The sequence below is a fragment of the Frankliniella occidentalis genome, unplaced genomic scaffold (assembly GCF_000697945.3).
Source record: "Frankliniella occidentalis isolate FOCC.00 unplaced genomic scaffold, Focc_3.1 Scaffold166, whole genome shotgun sequence".
NCBI classification, from domain to species: domain Eukaryota; kingdom Metazoa; phylum Arthropoda; class Insecta; order Thysanoptera; family Thripidae; genus Frankliniella; species Frankliniella occidentalis.
This window is the reverse complement of record NW_026267292.1, coordinates 103,036-119,095: the sequence shown is the minus strand read 5'-3', so window position 1 is coordinate 119,095 and position 16,060 is coordinate 103,036. Positions and strand designations below refer to the sequence as shown.

The following is a 16,060-nucleotide window of genomic DNA, read 5'->3' as shown; positions in this document are numbered from 1 at the left end:
GTACACGCAAATTTTTCATTAACTTTGAGCAAAATTTACAAAACCAACAAAACTAAATTGGTATTTAATTTTTTTTAAAAAAGGAAAGAATTAAGTCTACTGCTGATTTTGATTTTAGAAAACTTACAGCTGAGACTGGCTTAGGTGAAAAATTAACGGAGTAAAACACAGTAGTATCAAAAAAGAAAGAATTTTATTACGTTGACAATTTGGAGGGCTATAAATTATAAAATAAAAATTTCCGGGCCAAGATCAATGTATAGCTCACATAATACAAAATTAAACAATAAAAGAAATAGCAAGGTATACAAAAAAAAAGAAGATAAAATGACAGAAGAAAAAGTCAGTTACATTAATATTGAAAAATGTTATTGCTTCATAATCCCTGGGTCCATGGATTTTCCGAAGATCCAATGAAAGTTATTGCTTCATTGTGAGTCTGCAAATCTGAAAACACATAAACACAGAGAACATGATATAACATTTGAATGAAAGAACACCATTTTACTTGGCTCACAAAATTCTGACACACCAGCACACAACCCAAGGAGGAATTGGAGCACTGACTGTCAGCATGACGTCAAACATGGTCCCATATTTTGACGTCTTCCATGACTGTTTATGATGTCATCGTGAATCTGATTTGACTCAAAATATCAAATCACAGTCCAAATGACATCAAGAAGAGTCATGGAAGACGTCAAAATAAGGGACCATTTTGACATCATGCTGACAGTCAGTGCTCAAATTCCTTCTTGGGAAAGGACCTGGAGACATTCACCCTTCTTCTAGTTTGTTCATAATAAGCAATATGGTTACCCGAGTGCCAGCCCGAGTGAGTGATCTTTGTGCGCAGCTGTAGCACTGGGTTCAGCAATTAAGGGCCAGGGACTCTTCAACAGCAGACCTTCACGCATCATAATGATGCTAACAATGAGACCTGAGGTCCATAAAATGGACTGCAAGTGTGTCAGAAATTCGTGAAGCAACTAAACAACTTTGACTAACTCACCAAAGTTTTCAGCTAGATGGGGGGGCACTATGATGTATGACTCGGCTTCAATGAGATTTTTGTCCAGCACTTGACCATACACATCAATAAGCCCATCCAAAGGCTCATCAAGGGGATTTTGAAATTGTACTCTAACATTACAATGGTCTCCAGTGTTAACTTCTACCATGTTGCTGGTATTCTGAAAGGAAAGAGAAAGACAGTCTATTAACAAGGATTAATACATAGCACTTACGAAGCGACAAACGATTGGGGGAGGAGGAAATTGATAATCTCATCATTTGAAGGAAGAATTGACAAAATGTAGCCAAATGTTCGAGTAAGTCGAATTGACAACTTCAATACCACACCTTTACAACAGTTCCAATTAACCTAACATTCTTCTTTTGGAACCGCGGATTGAGGAGCATTGCTGCAGTTACGCTGGTCCTTGGGGTGCCATACTTTTCGTTTGCCATGATGGTTTAGGCGATTCGGTTTACCAAGTATTCTGAGCGTAACAAATAAGATAACCGGGAATTACTAAACAACGCAACACAGCAGTTGACGGGGACGGCGGATCTTTGTGTGTTTGTGTCGTTTGTGTAACAATGTGTGAAGCGCGCGAAGCAATCATGATAAGAAACGTGACGAAACGAATGATGTTGAGATAAGTTGACAAGTTTACAAAACATCAATATAGCTAGACCTGAATGTTACTTTTTATACAATTCAACTATGACAAAACTTTTGGCGGGGTAGATTTATTCTACGTCAACAACTGTTTCATCTGGGTTATTTTTAACATTACGTTGGTACATCTATGCAGAATTAGGAGTCGTTTTTCTTTCATTCGAAAGGGCGTCCTAACCTTAAACAAAAACAAAAAAACAAACGAAAACGACAGGCAGACGTCAGTTTCTCCGGTAATGGGAGTCATCCAGTGGTTGCTGCATTGATAATCGACAACAAACCCCTTTTAGTACATCTTTCCCCAATCTTTTATCGTACTCAAAACAAATAAAAGCAATGAGTGAACTCGTGTGGGGAATAAAGAACGGCGACATGGACCAGGTTAAGGATATAGTTGATAATAAGGTGAGTGGTCAACAGACGTAAATAAAGGTATCGTTTTTGCCGATACGGTTGAGCGATTATTGAACGTGTGCTATTCCTTACTTAGAATATTACTGTAACAGTTAGCACTTTATTTTAGAGGTCTAAGAAAAAAATCTAAAGGTAGATCAAACTTTACCAATATGTTACTAATTGCTTAACTCAAGTTGTGGTACTTGTTCCTATGAGGTAATGATGTGACTTTTACACTGTTTATTGCCGTTATACTAGGAAAATTCTATGCCTAAGAACAAATAGCTATCATATTTTATTTTTAATTAGATTGTTATGATGCCTCTGTCTTATTTCCTTTTCAGGAAATTGACGTGAACAAAGACATTGATGGAAGAGCCCCCATTCACTACGCTGCTGACTACGGCCAAGAAGATGTGATTCGATATCTAGTTTCCAAAGGAGCTGATGTCAATGTAAACCTTGCTCTCATGCGTCTTATTTTGTGTCCAAACTACACTGTAACTTTGAAATATTTTGTATTTCAGGCCAAAGACAAGCATGGAATCAGTGTCCTTCTGGCTGCAGTTTGGGAAGGTCATACCAGTTGCGTTAAGCTACTTCTGGAAAAGGTTTGCTATCTTTCAATTTAAAATTCAATGAATTTACCAAATATATTGACCCTTGACTTAACAAAATCTTTCTTGAACAGGGTGCTTCAAAGGAAGGCACAACCCCTGATGGAACTACTTATTACAATGCAGCTGAAAAGGAAGAAATCAAGCAGCTTTTAAAGTAGTCTGCTGTCACATTTACTTTTTATGTCCTATTCTCAAATATAATCATTGATATTTAATGTGCGTTTTTAGATGTATGAGTGTTTAAGAGTGTGCCAAGCAAAAAGCAATGTGATATTCTCCCAAAATCTAAATTTTTATTCACCTAGATTAAATGGAATATAATTCTTCCTCTCAGAAATACTCATCTAGCACTTAGGCATATCAAAGAAGAACAATCTATAATTTTCACTAAACTGCATAGGACTTTACTGTAATACATAAAGAGAATTTTAATGCCATTGTTTTTTGCATTGCTTTTTGTTCAGGCTTCTTGTTTAAACCTGCTTAGTTCATTATTGAATTATGGTTTAAGAATCTTTCATTGTTGTTAGCTTTGCACTTGTGGTAACCAATAATATTTGGATTTTGAGGCAAATTGGAATTGGACCGATCTCTGCATATTGTTGAATTGGTTTGTGAGAGATTCTGCAACATAATTTTCAGCAACAGTTATTTCTAAGGTGCTTTAATCTAATCTTGGCAGTCTCATCAGAGGATTGGTGTTTTGTTTTTTTCATCTCATTTATCACCTTCTTTCCAATATCAGTTTGATCATATAACCCTGATGTAATTATTAATTAGATACATAAAAGAAAGGTCAACTAAAATAAGTAATCCTTCTGTTTTTCTTAGTATTTTTGCAATCAAGTATTTCCCCATGTTAAAGGGGTGTCAAAAGTCTCAAAATTAGGTGTTTCAAACCTTGCATTTCTCATATTTAAATCTCTTCTACTAGTCATCCACTGTGATGTCTCATCTCTGTACACTACCTGAAAGTTACTGGCGCCCCATTTGGTCTTCGAAATGACTTATTAACTAAAGTTTTGTCGTGAGTATTGTCTGTTGAAATTTGTTCATTTCACTGTATATTGTATTGAGGCCACAAATTTTAATTGACCATCTTTCATGAAAGAAAATTTTGCATTGCCTCTACACTAATGGAATGTTGTCAGGTAGGCTTCTCTTGGCAAATCTACTCTAACAGTTCTTTGTAGCCCTCCTTTTGTATTGTGTAATTTTCTTTATGATCTCTTTTAAGAGCATAAGTATTGGTAAACAAGAGAGACTTCAGACAACTATATTGTGATAAGTTTTTTTAATTTTGTGCGACTGAAATTAAGTTCCAATAAAATATTTATGTAGCTGTAGCTTGTCATACACTCACTTCACTCATGCACTACTTTTCTACTGCCAAAAATGCTGACTTTGCTGTAAGATGAAAGACCACTGGACACTATGTGTAGGAATGAAATGAAAATGAATGTTCTTTGGCCTTGTGTAATGTGCTGTGGCTGGTCATGATCAATGCTGATTGGACACAATGTTCAAAAAGGAATAACTTTTCCTTTTCTAGAAAACTTGTTTAATTACTTTGGCGTAATTGTAATATACAATACCTTAACTTTATTGTTTAATAACATGCAGTCATTGACTAAGATATCAGTCCGGTTTCACAAAAAAAATTATACGTTCGCAAATTTTTAACCACTTTTCATGTCAGAACCTTATAATAAAGAGAAAGGTTATAAACTTAAATTGGTGTATCTTAACTTAAAAATTAAGTTGGGTAACATGCTTGTCAACTTTAAAAATCTATAGTCTATCAATAACACTTGAGCATTTTTCTGTGATTAGCTATGTCTTGAGATGACAGGCCGATCTTCTGGCACAACTGGGATAACATACGTACATCTCCAAGAGCATCATGGGCAGCATTTGTGTTAATTTTATATTCTGCAGCCAAGTCAACTTGCTTAAAAGAAAGTCTTCTTTTAACTCGGTGCGGTAGCTTAGCTTTAAAAACTTGAATAGTGTCAACACAGCCAGTGACAATTGACTGTAGCTCTTGAAGAAGGCCAAGCCGTTTTATATCTCTAACGAGAAGGGGGAAATCAAACCTGCAACATTACATGATGGTTAGGGTTAACAGTAAAGTGCATTGGATAAGGAATTTTCCCATATCAGTACAACTTACCAGTGGGCATTATGGCCCATAAGAATCACATGGTCTAGACTTTTTAAAAATTCTAAGAAGCCTTTCCAGGCAACAAGTTTGTCCTGGGTTTCAACAACTTGACCATTTTTGCAGAGTTTTCCTTGAACAACTGTTAAGCCATTGATTCTGCTAGCATCTGGAGGAATGCCATTTAAAGGTTTGATGTATACATTGAAGTGCTTTGGCCCAGACATTGCGGCAATCTGAAAAAAATAAAAATAAAATGTACAAGTTGAAAGTTGTTACTAAACTAGACATTTGATGGTAGATTTAGTCACATACCTGCACAATTTCACACATAGTCTTATCCAATCCTGTGGTCTCCAAATCAAAAAATACTACTCTACTTGTTTTCTGAACAACTGGCTTACTAGCTTGAAGAGCAGGTTTGATATTTGGTTTTACAGCAGCGGATGGCTTATCTGATGGTCTTGAAATAATGGGTGCAGATGTAACTGTAGGTGCAGGCTGAAACGAAGGTGAAGGTGCAGGTGCAGGTGAAAGTGGAATTGAAGGTGCAGGTTCTGGTTCTGGTTCTGGTTGGGCTAGTAATGTTGAGGGTTGATTGACTGTTGGGGATTCAACTTTTCCTTCATCATCTTTAACAGTATTCTCTGGAGTAACTGATACAGGAAAGTTAGGGCCACCCAACATCTTCAGAAATTCTTCATTTCCCTCAGGGACCATTGGGGATGATTCCCCTGATCCAGACCCAACTCCCTCATCTACATCCATTTTCTCATCTTCATTTGTGATATCGGATGAAGGCATCCCAAATCCATTTGAAACAACAGGCTGGTCCTCTTGAATCGGGTTTAATACTAGAAAGGAAGAAAAATCATTTTAAAGCAGTTACAAAAATGAATATACTAAACTCAAAACACAAGGTGTTTTCATTTGATCCAACTTACTACTTATCACTTGAAGACTTTTTCCATCTATATTAATATTTTCCAAGTTACTCCACTGTAAATGGCAGTTTGCTGAAGGCTCAAACTGTTTGAATTGTAAGAAAATGTTGCATTAGCACTGGTAATACAAATGAGACTGAGTAAGTAACCAAAAAATTATTACCTCCAAAACAGCTATAGCATCCCGGTGAAGGATTTGACACGACAAGAATGTATCTTTAATGGAACTTGCTTGAGCCTCCATGGCATCCAGAAGCAAGTGGGCAAATTCCATCTAAAGAGGGAAATGATTAATGAAACGAGACAAAGACTTTCAGTGTAATTAAATTAAGAAGGGAGTAAAAGGAAGTAGTACCTCGTCAATTCCCAGTGGGATATTAGTAATCTTTACCACTGTAGCAGTCATCCTTGCCAACTAGTGGGCACACCTGGAACAATTCACGTAAACAAAACTACAACAACCCATTCAGCTATAAAAAGACAATCCATCTGCAGTGATTGAAAAGGAGAGTAAATATAAAGGGAAGTATTTATAGTACCTGCAATAAACTAATTGAAAACGGCTGTCTCTCTCTCTCTCCTGGCTGTAAATACGGGCTTGGATTAGATAAAATAAAATCTCAAGTATGGGAAACTAGATGCGATTATAAAGATAACTTATTCATTCCTCTTCTTTATTTTTTAAATGGTATTACCTACATTCGATGAAAATAAAGTAGTAAACAGCAACAAGTAAAGAGAGGTTATATTCCCTACATGCTCATAATTTATAAATCACACAGCCGGGTAAATCGGAATCGTGTGTTAAATTTATCGCCCTATTGGTTCACCTAAAAATAGAAGCAATAGAAAATCCAGAAGCACTCAAAAAGTGAAAAATCCAGGGAACCATAACAACTACACAACGAACAATAACAAATAAGAACGCCGGCTGATGTATGATGGGTATGCGGGAGATGCGGGAACTCGGAACTCGGAAGTGGAGTGAAACATGCAGGGCGCAGGCGCACACAGTCGCCTTGTTGTCAGATTGCCTCCAACGTTTGGCCGGAGAGGCGCGCGAAATGTGATCAGCCAAAAACCCAAGTGCGAAATCGTATGGCGAAATCAGAGGAATCTGGCGAAATGATTAAAATTAAAAAGAGTATTTCTTGACTTTTCTTTTATTTATTCTCCACAGTGTCAACAATTTCAATAAATGTAAGAAATAATTAGAAACTAATAATACTACACCATAAATAATTATAACGAGACATAAGTATCACATTATCACGAGTTGACTTAAAAGAACCAGTAGGCCAAAGGAGCCCCTTTTATTCATTTTTCGGTCCACCCGAAACTCTCGCGTGGCGGAGCGGAGGTAGCATTCCCAGTTCATGAACCCCGAACTTGAGTTTACCCTCGTCGGCAGCTCTGCAGCTACGGACGGAGAGCGGGGAAAGCGAACAAACGACACCATTCATCACTGAATCGATGTTCAGCTTATCTAAAGGGGTGGCCCCCATCAGTAAAGTAAAACTTAATCTGACAACCTTAAAACTACAAAAATCAGTCGAAGTGTAGAACCCGGCTTTGAGAATAAAGCCTGGGTGCATGGCAAGAGGAAAAAGGGGGGGGGGGTGACTCCCTTCACGAATAAGGTGCCGTAATAGATCGATCAGGATCGATGGATCAACCGCGAGGCAGAGCGCCGTTGTCCTCCTTGATCATGTCGGCGGCCTTTTCGGCGATCATGTACGTGGGCACGTTGGTGTGTGCGGCGGGGATCATGGGCATGACGGAGGCATCGACCACGCGCAGCCGGCGCACGCCCTGCACGCGCAGCCGCGGGTCCAGCACGGCCAGGGGGTCGCCCTTGCGGCCCATGCGGCACGTGCCGGACTGGTGGTAGATGGTGAAGGGGAAGTGGCGTATGTGGCAGCGCCAGTAGTCGCGCGTGCCGAAGGCGTGCTGCTTGCAGGCGGGCACGGGCTCGTCGTTCAGCCGCGAGGCGTAGCGCTGGAAGGCGCGCGTGCCCGACAGGCGCACGGCCTCGAGCACGCCGTCGACCAGCGTGTCCAGGTCCTCGGGGTGGTCGAAGTAGTTGTGGTAGATGAGTGGCTTCCGCAGCGGGTTGCGATCGCGCAGCATGACGCGGCCCTTGCTCTTGGGCCGCATCAGCATCGGCAGCGGCATCCACGAGTCCATCTGCTCCACGCCGCCGAACACCTGGGGACAGAGACGGTCGCGGGTCAGGGTCAGGGTTGGCGGCGTCCTCAGCCTCAGGTGGACCTGCCGGGCGGCATGCCTTTACGGCCCGTACCTGCTTGTAGAGCTTTCGGTCCAGCCCGAAGCCGTCCTGGAAGGTGACGTCGGAGGTGATGGAGCCGCTGACGAACAGCATCTCGAGGTCGGGCCAGCCCATCTTGTTGCCGTCCAGCGCGAGGAAGGCCAGCGCCTCGCAGCCGCCGGGGATGGACAGCGGGCCGGAGCGGTGCGAGAAGTAGTCGGCCAGGTCCTTCACGGAGGACGTGACGCGCTCCGTCCTGCGAACAAGGTACTGTCACGACAGAGTCACGCGGCGGCGCACCGCGGGGACCGCGGGCGGGCCGTGGCGTGCATGGACCCCGCGACCCCCGCCCCGCGCCCCGCGCCCGGCCCGGCCGCGCCGCGTCCAGGTTCAAGTTCGGCATGGCCTAGCGTGAGTTGGCGTTGCGTCCGCCACATGAAGGCCCGGCGGCGGTGGCCCAGCCGCCGGCGCCGCCGGGCCATGGTCAAGGCCCCCGCCGACTAGTCCAAGGCAGTCCAAGGCGCCGCCATCCGCGCCAAGGCGTGGCGTGGCCGGCGTGGGGCCGCTCGCTTCCACGGCAGCTCATCCGCACGCAGGGCAGGATCCGCTGGATTCACCTCCCCTCTTATCTTTCTCAATAATTTCGCCGCCGCCCGCCGTCGGCCGCTGGACTTCGCGCGCGGCTACGCGAAGTCATGCTGCGCGCGATCCATGCATATGGCTGGCTGCACTTGCTAGTTACGCCACTCGCCGGCAGAGGGGCTGGCGAGCCTCCCTAATAAAGTTGCACTAAGTGATTCACCGCGAGTGCCTGCCGTTAGTACAGTAGACTACTTTCGCTACACCCCGCGCCCCCTGCCCCCGCTGGTCTCCAGGCGACCACAGTCGTGTCAAAGGTTGCGTAATACGGCGACTCTCGGCGGCTTAGTGCGCTAGACGGAGAGGGGGGGGGGGCATGCAAAGAGGGAAGGCCAGCGAGTGGCGCTCAGTCCAAGAGTGGACGAGGGGCGCACAATTATTGCTCACCTGATGGAGACGGTGTCGTTAACGGTGAAGATGACCGCGCCCGCGGAGACATGGTCCATGAGGTTGTACCCCACGGGCAGGTCAGCGACCACGGGAATACCCACGTCCTGGAGGAATCGGAATGGAAATACACAAATCGGTTATAATGCGTTCTGCAGAAACGAACGCGTCAACAACAATAAGCACGTATGGAATAAATGCCGCAGTACACAATCATTTTCTGTGACACCGGATGTTTTGCGGTTATTTGTCTCGTGGATCCCGCGCTTAAACCGCAAAACATATTGGATGAAGGACTCGCCCGGGATTTCCCACTCCGGGTCCGCCTCGTGTGCAGAGAAGGAAGGGGAAAGCGGGACTGAAGTATTTGGGTTGGGTTTTGTCCGTCAATCAGCGAAGCTACTTTTCCGTGTGAACTCTGTGCGCGACCAGTCATTTTCTTCAAGGAAGGCACTTTTGTGGAGAGTGACCCACAGGAGTGACGCCATTCATGTACACTGCTGTGTGCTCCCGGAAGTACAGAGAACAACACCACTCCACCTTAACCCACCACCATTCACGGGGATTTACAATCGTTCAAACAGGTTCAAAGTAGACCCCCTCCCCCATTCCCTCTGAACCCGTCTCCGGACTGGCATCGAGGAAAAATGAGCTGGCTTCCAAAAGGGCGTTGAACCCCCCCTGCCTGTTCAGCGCGGCTCCCCGGCCTTGACCGAGCCCGTCTGCCGCCGTCCTTACCTGGAGGTGTTCCCGGGGCCCGATGCCGGACAGCATGAGGAGGTGCGGCGAGTTGATGGCGCCCGCGGACACGACCACCTCGCGCCGGACTCGCACCGTGTAGCGCCGGCCGGCGCGCACCAGCTCCACGCCCTGCGCCTCGCCGCCCTCCGTCAGCACCTTGGTCACCATGGTGTTCTTGAGCACGTGCAGCGTGCCGGCGCCGCGTCGCTGGCGCAGCCGGGACAAGTAGGCCCTGTTGGAGCTCCAGCGGCTGCCGTTCTGCATCGTCACCTGCGAGGCGGACACAGAGCATGAGCACGAGTACGTGACACACGGCGTGACATGCGTGACATGGGCCGGCATGGCACCCCGCGATGCCCTCCCCATGGATACCGGTTCTCCTTGATTTGCTCCTCAGCGCCGTGCCCATGTCTCCTGGCGCCTTGTCGCCTCACCGTCGCGGCCCGGCGACGGCGCGCGACAGACCCTCCCCGCCAGAGAGACCCGGACCCGGCTCCGGTAGAATTGCAGATTTATTTAATGGCCTCTCCCACGGACCCGTACTTACTCGCCCCAATCACCGGGTCGCCGGGCGGCTCACCTGCAGGGGTGACACGCCGAGCTGCTGGGCGCCGTTGTAGTCCACCTCCGGGTACCCGGTCTCCTTGTACGCGTCGATGAAGGCGCGGCCCAGCGGCGTGTGCCACGGCAGGTGCGTCACGCTCACGGGGCCGCCGACGTTGTGCCAGTCGCGGTCCCCGCGGAGCTCGGGGTCCTGGAACATGCGGGGCGCAGGGTTGTGGCTGTTGAGTCATTCCGAGGAGTGCGAGCTGGACGGTGCTCGCTATCGGGGTGGAGCCGCACGGTCCTGCCAGCGCCCGCCATTACAGGAGCGCGTCCCCTGCAATTTGAATACTGTGCGCACCGCACGCGTGGGGGCTGTGGGCCGAGCAGGACCGGGCCTGGGGGACGCGGTGCCTAGAGTGGGCTTGAGTGGTTGCCCGTGACGTCTCTCGAAACGCTCATGTTCGGTTTGTCTAGCCCCCACATCGCGAGACCGGAACCGACCCGCCCCGCGCCGCTCCGCTCCGCATGGCACTGTATGGCCGGGCCGAGGCAGTCGAAAGGTCAGCGGCCGAGGAGCACACAGGGGCGGGGTGGGCGACAGTCCTCGCCGCGGGGGGCGGGGGGCGGTCAGGATAATGTCGATCTGGGGGATGGTTGGTGAGGGATGTTGCGATGGCTGCAGCAGTGCGCTCGGCCTGTCCCGTACGTACCAGCATGTTCTCTAACTTCTTGAAGTACGGCAGCACGTCCTTGAAGCCCCAGCCCTCGCTGCCCATCCGCTCCCAGTTGTTGTAGTCCTCTGGGTGGCCGCGGTTGTAGATCATGTAGTTGAGCACGCTCGAGCCGCCCATCACCTGCGGGGGGAAACACGGAAACGCAAAAGAGAATATTAGTAGTAGCAAGAAAAATAAATGCACGCCGCACGCACTTCGTGCACTCGTGTGTGTGTTTGAACAGAGCTCTCTGCGAGCGGGCTCCGCCGACTCCACCCGTGTGGACGCAAAGCGGCTCAGCGCTCAGCGGCACCGTGCAATCGGGTAATCAACGCCAAACTATAACTGTTGCCTCCACTTTGCGTCGCTTTGCGTACGGACGGGACGGCCGCCGCCGGGCCGGGGCCGAGCCCCCGCATGCGAAAGATATCGTGGATATCGTTGCGCCAGCCGATAATTTGAGGGGCGAATCATTTTTTTTAGCTTTGGCTGCGTACGGTGCGATGGACCGCAGCAGTCTACTTACTCTACTTTTAAAAGCAGACCTGTGTCGGGAGGGCCAGGCGGAGCCAGGCCACCTACATCTTAACGACAAGTCCACTACAAGGATGCGTCAATGCTAAACACGGGTGAGCGTCAAGCCGTTCAACTCGATGACGTTGGGGGAGCCTTCATGCAAAAAGAGTAATTGGGGACTTTTTATTATCTGGCCCTGGCCAGTGCAACATTTAATTACCAGTCGTTAAAGACGGACAATTAGCTTGCGGATGAACCAGCATTTTTAGATGTGATCCCTACTACAAGACTGGACTACGTGCCCACCTGTCGACAGACAATAAGAACGCCACGGCCTCCGGCCTGGACCCGCTCCGCCCCTGAGCAGGGTGCAGCACGCTGTAAGGTGGTTGACTCACGCCACGGACTTTCGTAGTTATACTGTACCGCATGCACGCGCGTGGGCGGGTTGCCTACTCGTACGGGGCCATGAGGAGCCGAAGCCAGCGAGGCTAGGCAAACCCGCCCGCCTGCGTGCATGCGGTACAGTATAACGACGATAGAGCGCCGCGTGAGTCAGCCACCTGGTACCATGCTGGTACGTACCTTGCCGCGGGGGTAGTTGCAGCGTCGGCCGGACATGCCGAGGCAGGCCGTCTTGGAGGGCTGGGTGCGGTACTTCCAGTTGACGTTGCTAAACTGCAGCATGTTGGCCACGATGGGGATGTCCATGGCGAAGTGCTCCCGGCCGCCGGCCTCGACGAGCAGCACGCTCCAGCCGGGCACCTCGCTGAGGCGCGCCGCCACGGCGCAGCCGGCCGTGCCCGCGCCCACCACCACGAAGTCGTACTGCGGCAGCGGCAGCCCGTGGTCCGGCGGCTCGTACGGCCCCGCCGTCATCTCCTGCACCAGCGACAGCAGCAGCGACTCGGTCAGGCCTGCGGGGTCAGCGGGACAGGGTCGGGGGTTCAGGCGCTGCAGAAAGGCACGGTGGCGAGAGGAAAGAAAACCCCTGTTTAAAACTTTACATGCACCAACAGCTTATGGGGACACACACAAAAAAACAACACAAAATCAACAAAAAACACCGGTACGGCCCGAATTTAAAAAGAAAAATCAAGACAATGGTGCGGTGTATGGAATGCGTTAATGCGTTGTCAGTGCGGATGACGTTTCAATCAGCCTGATGATCGGCGCGTGCGCGGTGTCCTCCGCCCGATGTCCCGCCTTTGACGTTTGAGAAGTTCAAAATCCATTCTCAAGGCAGGTGAAAAATGGCACGCCAATGGTGATAGCCTCGTAACGGCCGATCAGCTGAGGATGTGATGGTCGGCCCGGGTGCGGCTGCCAAACGGCAGGACGAAGCTTCGTACAATCTATCTCATCTATCTCCAGAAATCTGTATCTCCATACCAGTTGTCCTTTACAATGTTGTTTTATCATACCGGCACTATCCCAAGTGTGGCACAAGGGCGGTAGCCCGGGTCCCACCCCTCAAAAAAAGGAGGAGAAAAAGGTAGGCCGGAAGGTGGGGATTCCCTCTGCACTGCCATTCGTTTAACAGCCTAGAGGCCTTTCTTGGCCAAGCCAAGAAAACCGTGAAATAGCTATTGGATCAGCATATGGTTTCGAGGATTTTCTGTGTGCTTTTTTTAAAATGCCTCATTCACCATTCTTCATTCTTACAAATGTTTGTTGGAGAGAGTCGGATGACATTCCCTTCTATCAGATGCAGGGAAGACCTGCCCAGACCAGTTCCGCTATCGGAAAAAGAAGGGCACGAATAGGGCCCAAATGCGGCGAACGGCACATAGCTCTATGGTCCAAACTCAGACTATTGAGAAGAACACAATTATCACTAACACAGTGCGTGCGTTCAAAGTTGTACGAGTTGCACACCAGTGGCCAGAGGGATCCTTGAGAATTGCACAAACTTGAAGACTGATTTTGAAAAGGCTATCGCCTATCGCATGGAGCCATGGCTATCGAATGCTGTTTATAATGAAATTCGTCGGGTGCAGGTGCAGCTCCTTTTGTAGCCGGATTTCAAATGCAAGTGCATGGAAGTGCCTGCAATGAGTTACCAGGACACCAGCACCGCAAACAGGATAGGAAAGGCAGAACTTGTCCACGCAGTTTGGCCCGCTAGCCCCGCTCACCTTGGCCGTAGACGCAGCGCCCCTGCAGCGCGAGCAGCACAAGCAGCCCCAGCAGGCGTCTGCTGTGCGTCGGGTGGACCATCTTGATGTCAAGAAGGATTGGATTAGACTGCCTCTGGGCCGCGCGCCGGCCGCACCACGCGCCGCCGAGGCAACAACGGCAGCAACAACATGACGCACGTCTCCCCTTCCCCTTCCCTACGGCGACGCCCCCTCCTCCTCTCCTCCGGGCTGCCGGGGCCGCCCGGGGCCGCCCGGGGCCCAACCTCCGGGACACACTCAGGTCGCGGAGTGAGCTCGAGCTCGCGAGCCAAGGTGGCGGCGGCGGCCTGAACCGTTCCGTTGGCGAGGATCAGACCCCATCCCAGCGGGGGAGTCCAGCTGAGCTGGCCTTATGCAGCGCCCAACCGCAGAGAGGAGGGCTTTCCACCGAGGGGGTCGGGTAGAGGCGGGGGCGAGGGTTAGCCCCGCACCCCCTTATCCCCCCTTTCAACTCTCGAGCACTCCTCACACCACACACATCAGCACAAAAAACAACAACAACAACAACAACAACACGCCGGCGTTAATGTTATTCACTGTACCAGGTGGCTGATTAACGCCGCGCACTTTCGTACGTATACTGTACCGCATGCACGCGTGCGAGCGGGTTTGGGTTGCCTAGCCTACGCGCACGCTAATCACAGAATTAAAATTTGCACCGTTGCTAACAAGGTTTAACTGACAAGATGGCAAGATGACAACGACAACTAGCAAGATAGTAAACTTTTGTAAGGTACGAGGAAAATATGATTAGCTGCCCTAGCCAATAACCAGCGCTTTCGGCCAATATGTGAGCTCGTATGGCCTAAGTAATAAAATTAGACCTAGCAAAGCAGCTAATGTTATGTGGACCGAAGCATGTTCAACCGCTTGGAAAGGCGACGAACAATATCCTGCAAGAGCTTACAAACAAGTCGTTTTTGGTGCAAACGTTCTTTCTCACTGGCAGTGAACTTTTCTTCGCCGTCATTATTGATTCTATCTCTAAAGTCGCTAACTGGGGAAGTACCAGTCGTTGCTCGCGTGGAGCTTTCGCCTAAGCAGAAAACTATGCGCCTCTCCGTGCGACCTCATGCGTTTCCTTAGCTAATTCGCAGGATGGCTGGTTCTGCTGTTTCCTGTTCGAACAGATCACATATTTTCATTATGCAAGAAAAATTATTCTTGGCCCAAAGCAAAAAGAATTCTGGTCCGGTTTTTAACGAAAAATTTTCATTTCTGTGGAAAACTCTTTTGTCAGTGAGCTCGCTGAGTGTGGTGGTTCATTAGCAAGAGCTGAGGGGGGGGGGTTACACCGAACGTCAAATTTAAATGTTGTAAAAAAATCTCTGTGGGTGTTATAGTTCACGAACTGAAGGTGGTTTCTAATTATTTACACAATACCAAGCACAATACTCGTGCTTCAGGGATGGAGGTAAGGAATGGGTCAAAGCGAGGGGGCAATAACTCCGGGAATCATGTGTACATCTGCCAGGGAATCATCAAGATAAAAAGTAATCGAAATCAACAGAAATAGTTTAAACTAAGTGGGAAACTAATGAAACTGACACAAATTAGTCGAAGTAAGCGTTTTCTCCAACTAGAAAACCTAAGGAATCAATATGAGTGGACAGGAATCACTGGGGATCGCAAGGAATCAAGTATTTCGGGACATGTGTACACACCAAAAGGGAGTTATTGCCCCCTCGGGTAAAAGAAATTGGCACGGAACTGAATAGTTTTTTGTTTTACTTTAGGGGCGTGAGAACAGTACTGATCCGGCGGGCCATATCCCCTCCATTCGTGCGAGACCTGGACTGACGTCACTCTAATCCTGATCCTTGTTAACGACGCGATATGAATATCATCACATTGGCGGCTTCTGCACGTGAGGCGGCCCACGTGCTCGGCGGGTTGAACCGAGTTAAGTGGATTATTCTATTTAGCGCATAAATTATATTTTTTTGGCCCAACGACGTTTTCACTGTCACGCTCTCCTCGATAATTTTTGTGACCCAAGGTCATGGCGATCAGGTGCCACACGCTAAACGGCTATAAGTGGTGTGTAAAAGACGGAGCTGCATTTGAGCTGTGAGCGAGGAGGGAAAGGAGCGAGTGTGGAGACATTTTCAAACCTTTTACAAGGGATGTGCGACGACTTTATGACAGCAGTGTTCCGCCCCTCAGTCGCGCTCGTCCCGCGCGAATATCCGAACTCTGGTATTGCCTGGGGGCGCATAGGCCGACCCGCGATACACGGGTGACAGTTGGCGGCCTACCCGCAC

At 48.5% G+C, this 16,060-nt stretch overlaps 4 protein-coding genes across 6 annotated transcripts; 1 reads left to right on the top strand and 3 right to left on the bottom strand.

Annotated features, from left to right (window-relative positions):
* Window positions 1-174: 174 nt before the first annotated feature.
* On the bottom strand, window positions 175-1,606 carry LOC113208844 (uncharacterized). Its single transcript, XM_026426057.2, has 3 exons — window positions 1,363-1,606; window positions 1,013-1,193; window positions 175-447 (listed from the first exon to the last, which is right to left on the bottom strand). The coding sequence occupies exons 1-3, from the start codon at window positions 1,468-1,470 to the stop codon at window positions 377-379; spliced, it is 360 nt and encodes a 119-aa protein (XP_026281842.1). The 5' UTR covers window positions 1,471-1,606; the 3' UTR covers window positions 175-376.
* Window positions 1,607-1,877: 271 nt separating this feature from the next.
* On the top strand, window positions 1,878-4,046 carry LOC113208845 (myotrophin). Its single transcript, XM_026426058.2, has 4 exons — window positions 1,878-2,089; window positions 2,425-2,535; window positions 2,608-2,691; window positions 2,772-4,046. The coding sequence occupies exons 1-4, from the start codon at window positions 2,021-2,023 to the stop codon at window positions 2,856-2,858; spliced, it is 351 nt and encodes a 116-aa protein (XP_026281843.1). The 5' UTR covers window positions 1,878-2,020; the 3' UTR covers window positions 2,859-4,046.
* A 192-nt stretch (window positions 4,047-4,238) lies between these two features.
* LOC113208843 (uncharacterized) lies at window positions 4,239-6,781 on the bottom strand. 3 transcript variants are annotated; one of them, XM_026426054.2, is made up of 8 exons: window positions 6,501-6,781; window positions 6,345-6,389; window positions 6,161-6,233; window positions 5,969-6,079; window positions 5,806-5,890; window positions 5,177-5,715; window positions 4,874-5,097; window positions 4,239-4,796 (listed from the first exon to the last, which is right to left on the bottom strand). In XM_026426054.2, exons 3-8 carry the CDS (start codon window positions 6,209-6,211, stop codon window positions 4,502-4,504), a joined length of 1,305 nt encoding a protein of 434 aa, XP_026281839.2. In that variant the 5' UTR covers window positions 6,212-6,233; window positions 6,345-6,389; window positions 6,501-6,781; the 3' UTR covers window positions 4,239-4,501. The 3 variants fall into 3 exon arrangements, with proteins under 3 accessions (XP_026281839.2, XP_026281841.2, XP_052127550.1); XM_026426056.2 differs by having other exon boundaries at window positions 6,505-6,781; XM_052271590.1 differs by having other exon boundaries at window positions 6,636-6,768.
* Window positions 6,782-6,950: 169 nt separating this feature from the next.
* On the bottom strand, window positions 6,951-13,910 carry LOC113208842 (glucose dehydrogenase [FAD, quinone]-like). Its single transcript, XM_026426053.2, has 8 exons — window positions 13,755-13,910; window positions 12,202-12,533; window positions 11,098-11,241; window positions 10,422-10,595; window positions 9,839-10,111; window positions 9,101-9,207; window positions 8,108-8,330; window positions 6,951-8,013 (listed from the first exon to the last, which is right to left on the bottom strand). Exons 1-8 carry the CDS (start codon window positions 13,834-13,836, stop codon window positions 7,477-7,479), a joined length of 1,872 nt encoding a protein of 623 aa, XP_026281838.1. The 5' UTR covers window positions 13,837-13,910; the 3' UTR covers window positions 6,951-7,476.
* Window positions 13,911-16,060: the final 2,150 nt, after the last annotated feature.

Bases quoted from the DNA above. Each gene is read 5' to 3' on its own strand.
- LOC113208844 (XM_026426057.2), bottom strand. From the start codon at position 1,470: ATGGCAAACGAAAAGTATGGCACCCCAAGGACCAGCGTAACTGCAGCA. The intron at 1,194-1,362 runs GTGTGGTATTGA...CTTTCCTTTCAG, and splicing joins TAATTGGAACTGTTGTAAAG to AATACCAGCAACATGGTAGA. The intron at 448-1,012 runs GTGAGTTAGTCA...ATGTGTTTTCAG, and splicing joins CCATCTAGCTGAAAACTTTG to ATTTGCAGACTCACAATGAA.
- LOC113208845 (XM_026426058.2), top strand. From the start codon at position 2,021: ATGAGTGAACTCGTGTGGGGAATAAAGAACGGCGACATGGACCAGGTT. The intron at 2,090-2,424 runs GTGAGTGGTCAA...TTTCCTTTTCAG, and splicing joins AGGATATAGTTGATAATAAG to GAAATTGACGTGAACAAAGA. The intron at 2,536-2,607 runs GTAAACCTTGCT...TTTGTATTTCAG, and splicing joins CCAAAGGAGCTGATGTCAAT to GCCAAAGACAAGCATGGAAT.
- LOC113208843 (XM_026426054.2), bottom strand. From the start codon at position 6,211: ATGACTGCTACAGTGGTAAAGATTACTAATATCCCACTGGGAATTGAC. The intron at 6,080-6,160 runs GTACTACTTCCT...TTCCCTCTTTAG, and splicing joins TCCCACTGGGAATTGACGAG to ATGGAATTTGCCCACTTGCT. The intron at 4,797-4,873 runs GTAAGTTGTACT...GTAATGTTGCAG, and splicing joins ATGGGCCATAATGCCCACTG to GTTTGATTTCCCCCTTCTCG.
- LOC113208842 (XM_026426053.2), bottom strand. From the start codon at position 13,836: ATGGTCCACCCGACGCACAGCAGACGCCTGCTGGGGCTGCTTGTGCTG. The intron at 8,331-9,100 runs GTGAGCAATAAT...CCTTGTTCGCAG, and splicing joins AACGACACCGTCTCCATCAG to GACGGAGCGCGTCACGTCCT. The intron at 8,014-8,107 runs GTACGGGCCGTA...CTCTGTCCCCAG, and splicing joins ACCGAAAGCTCTACAAGCAG to GTGTTCGGCGGCGTGGAGCA.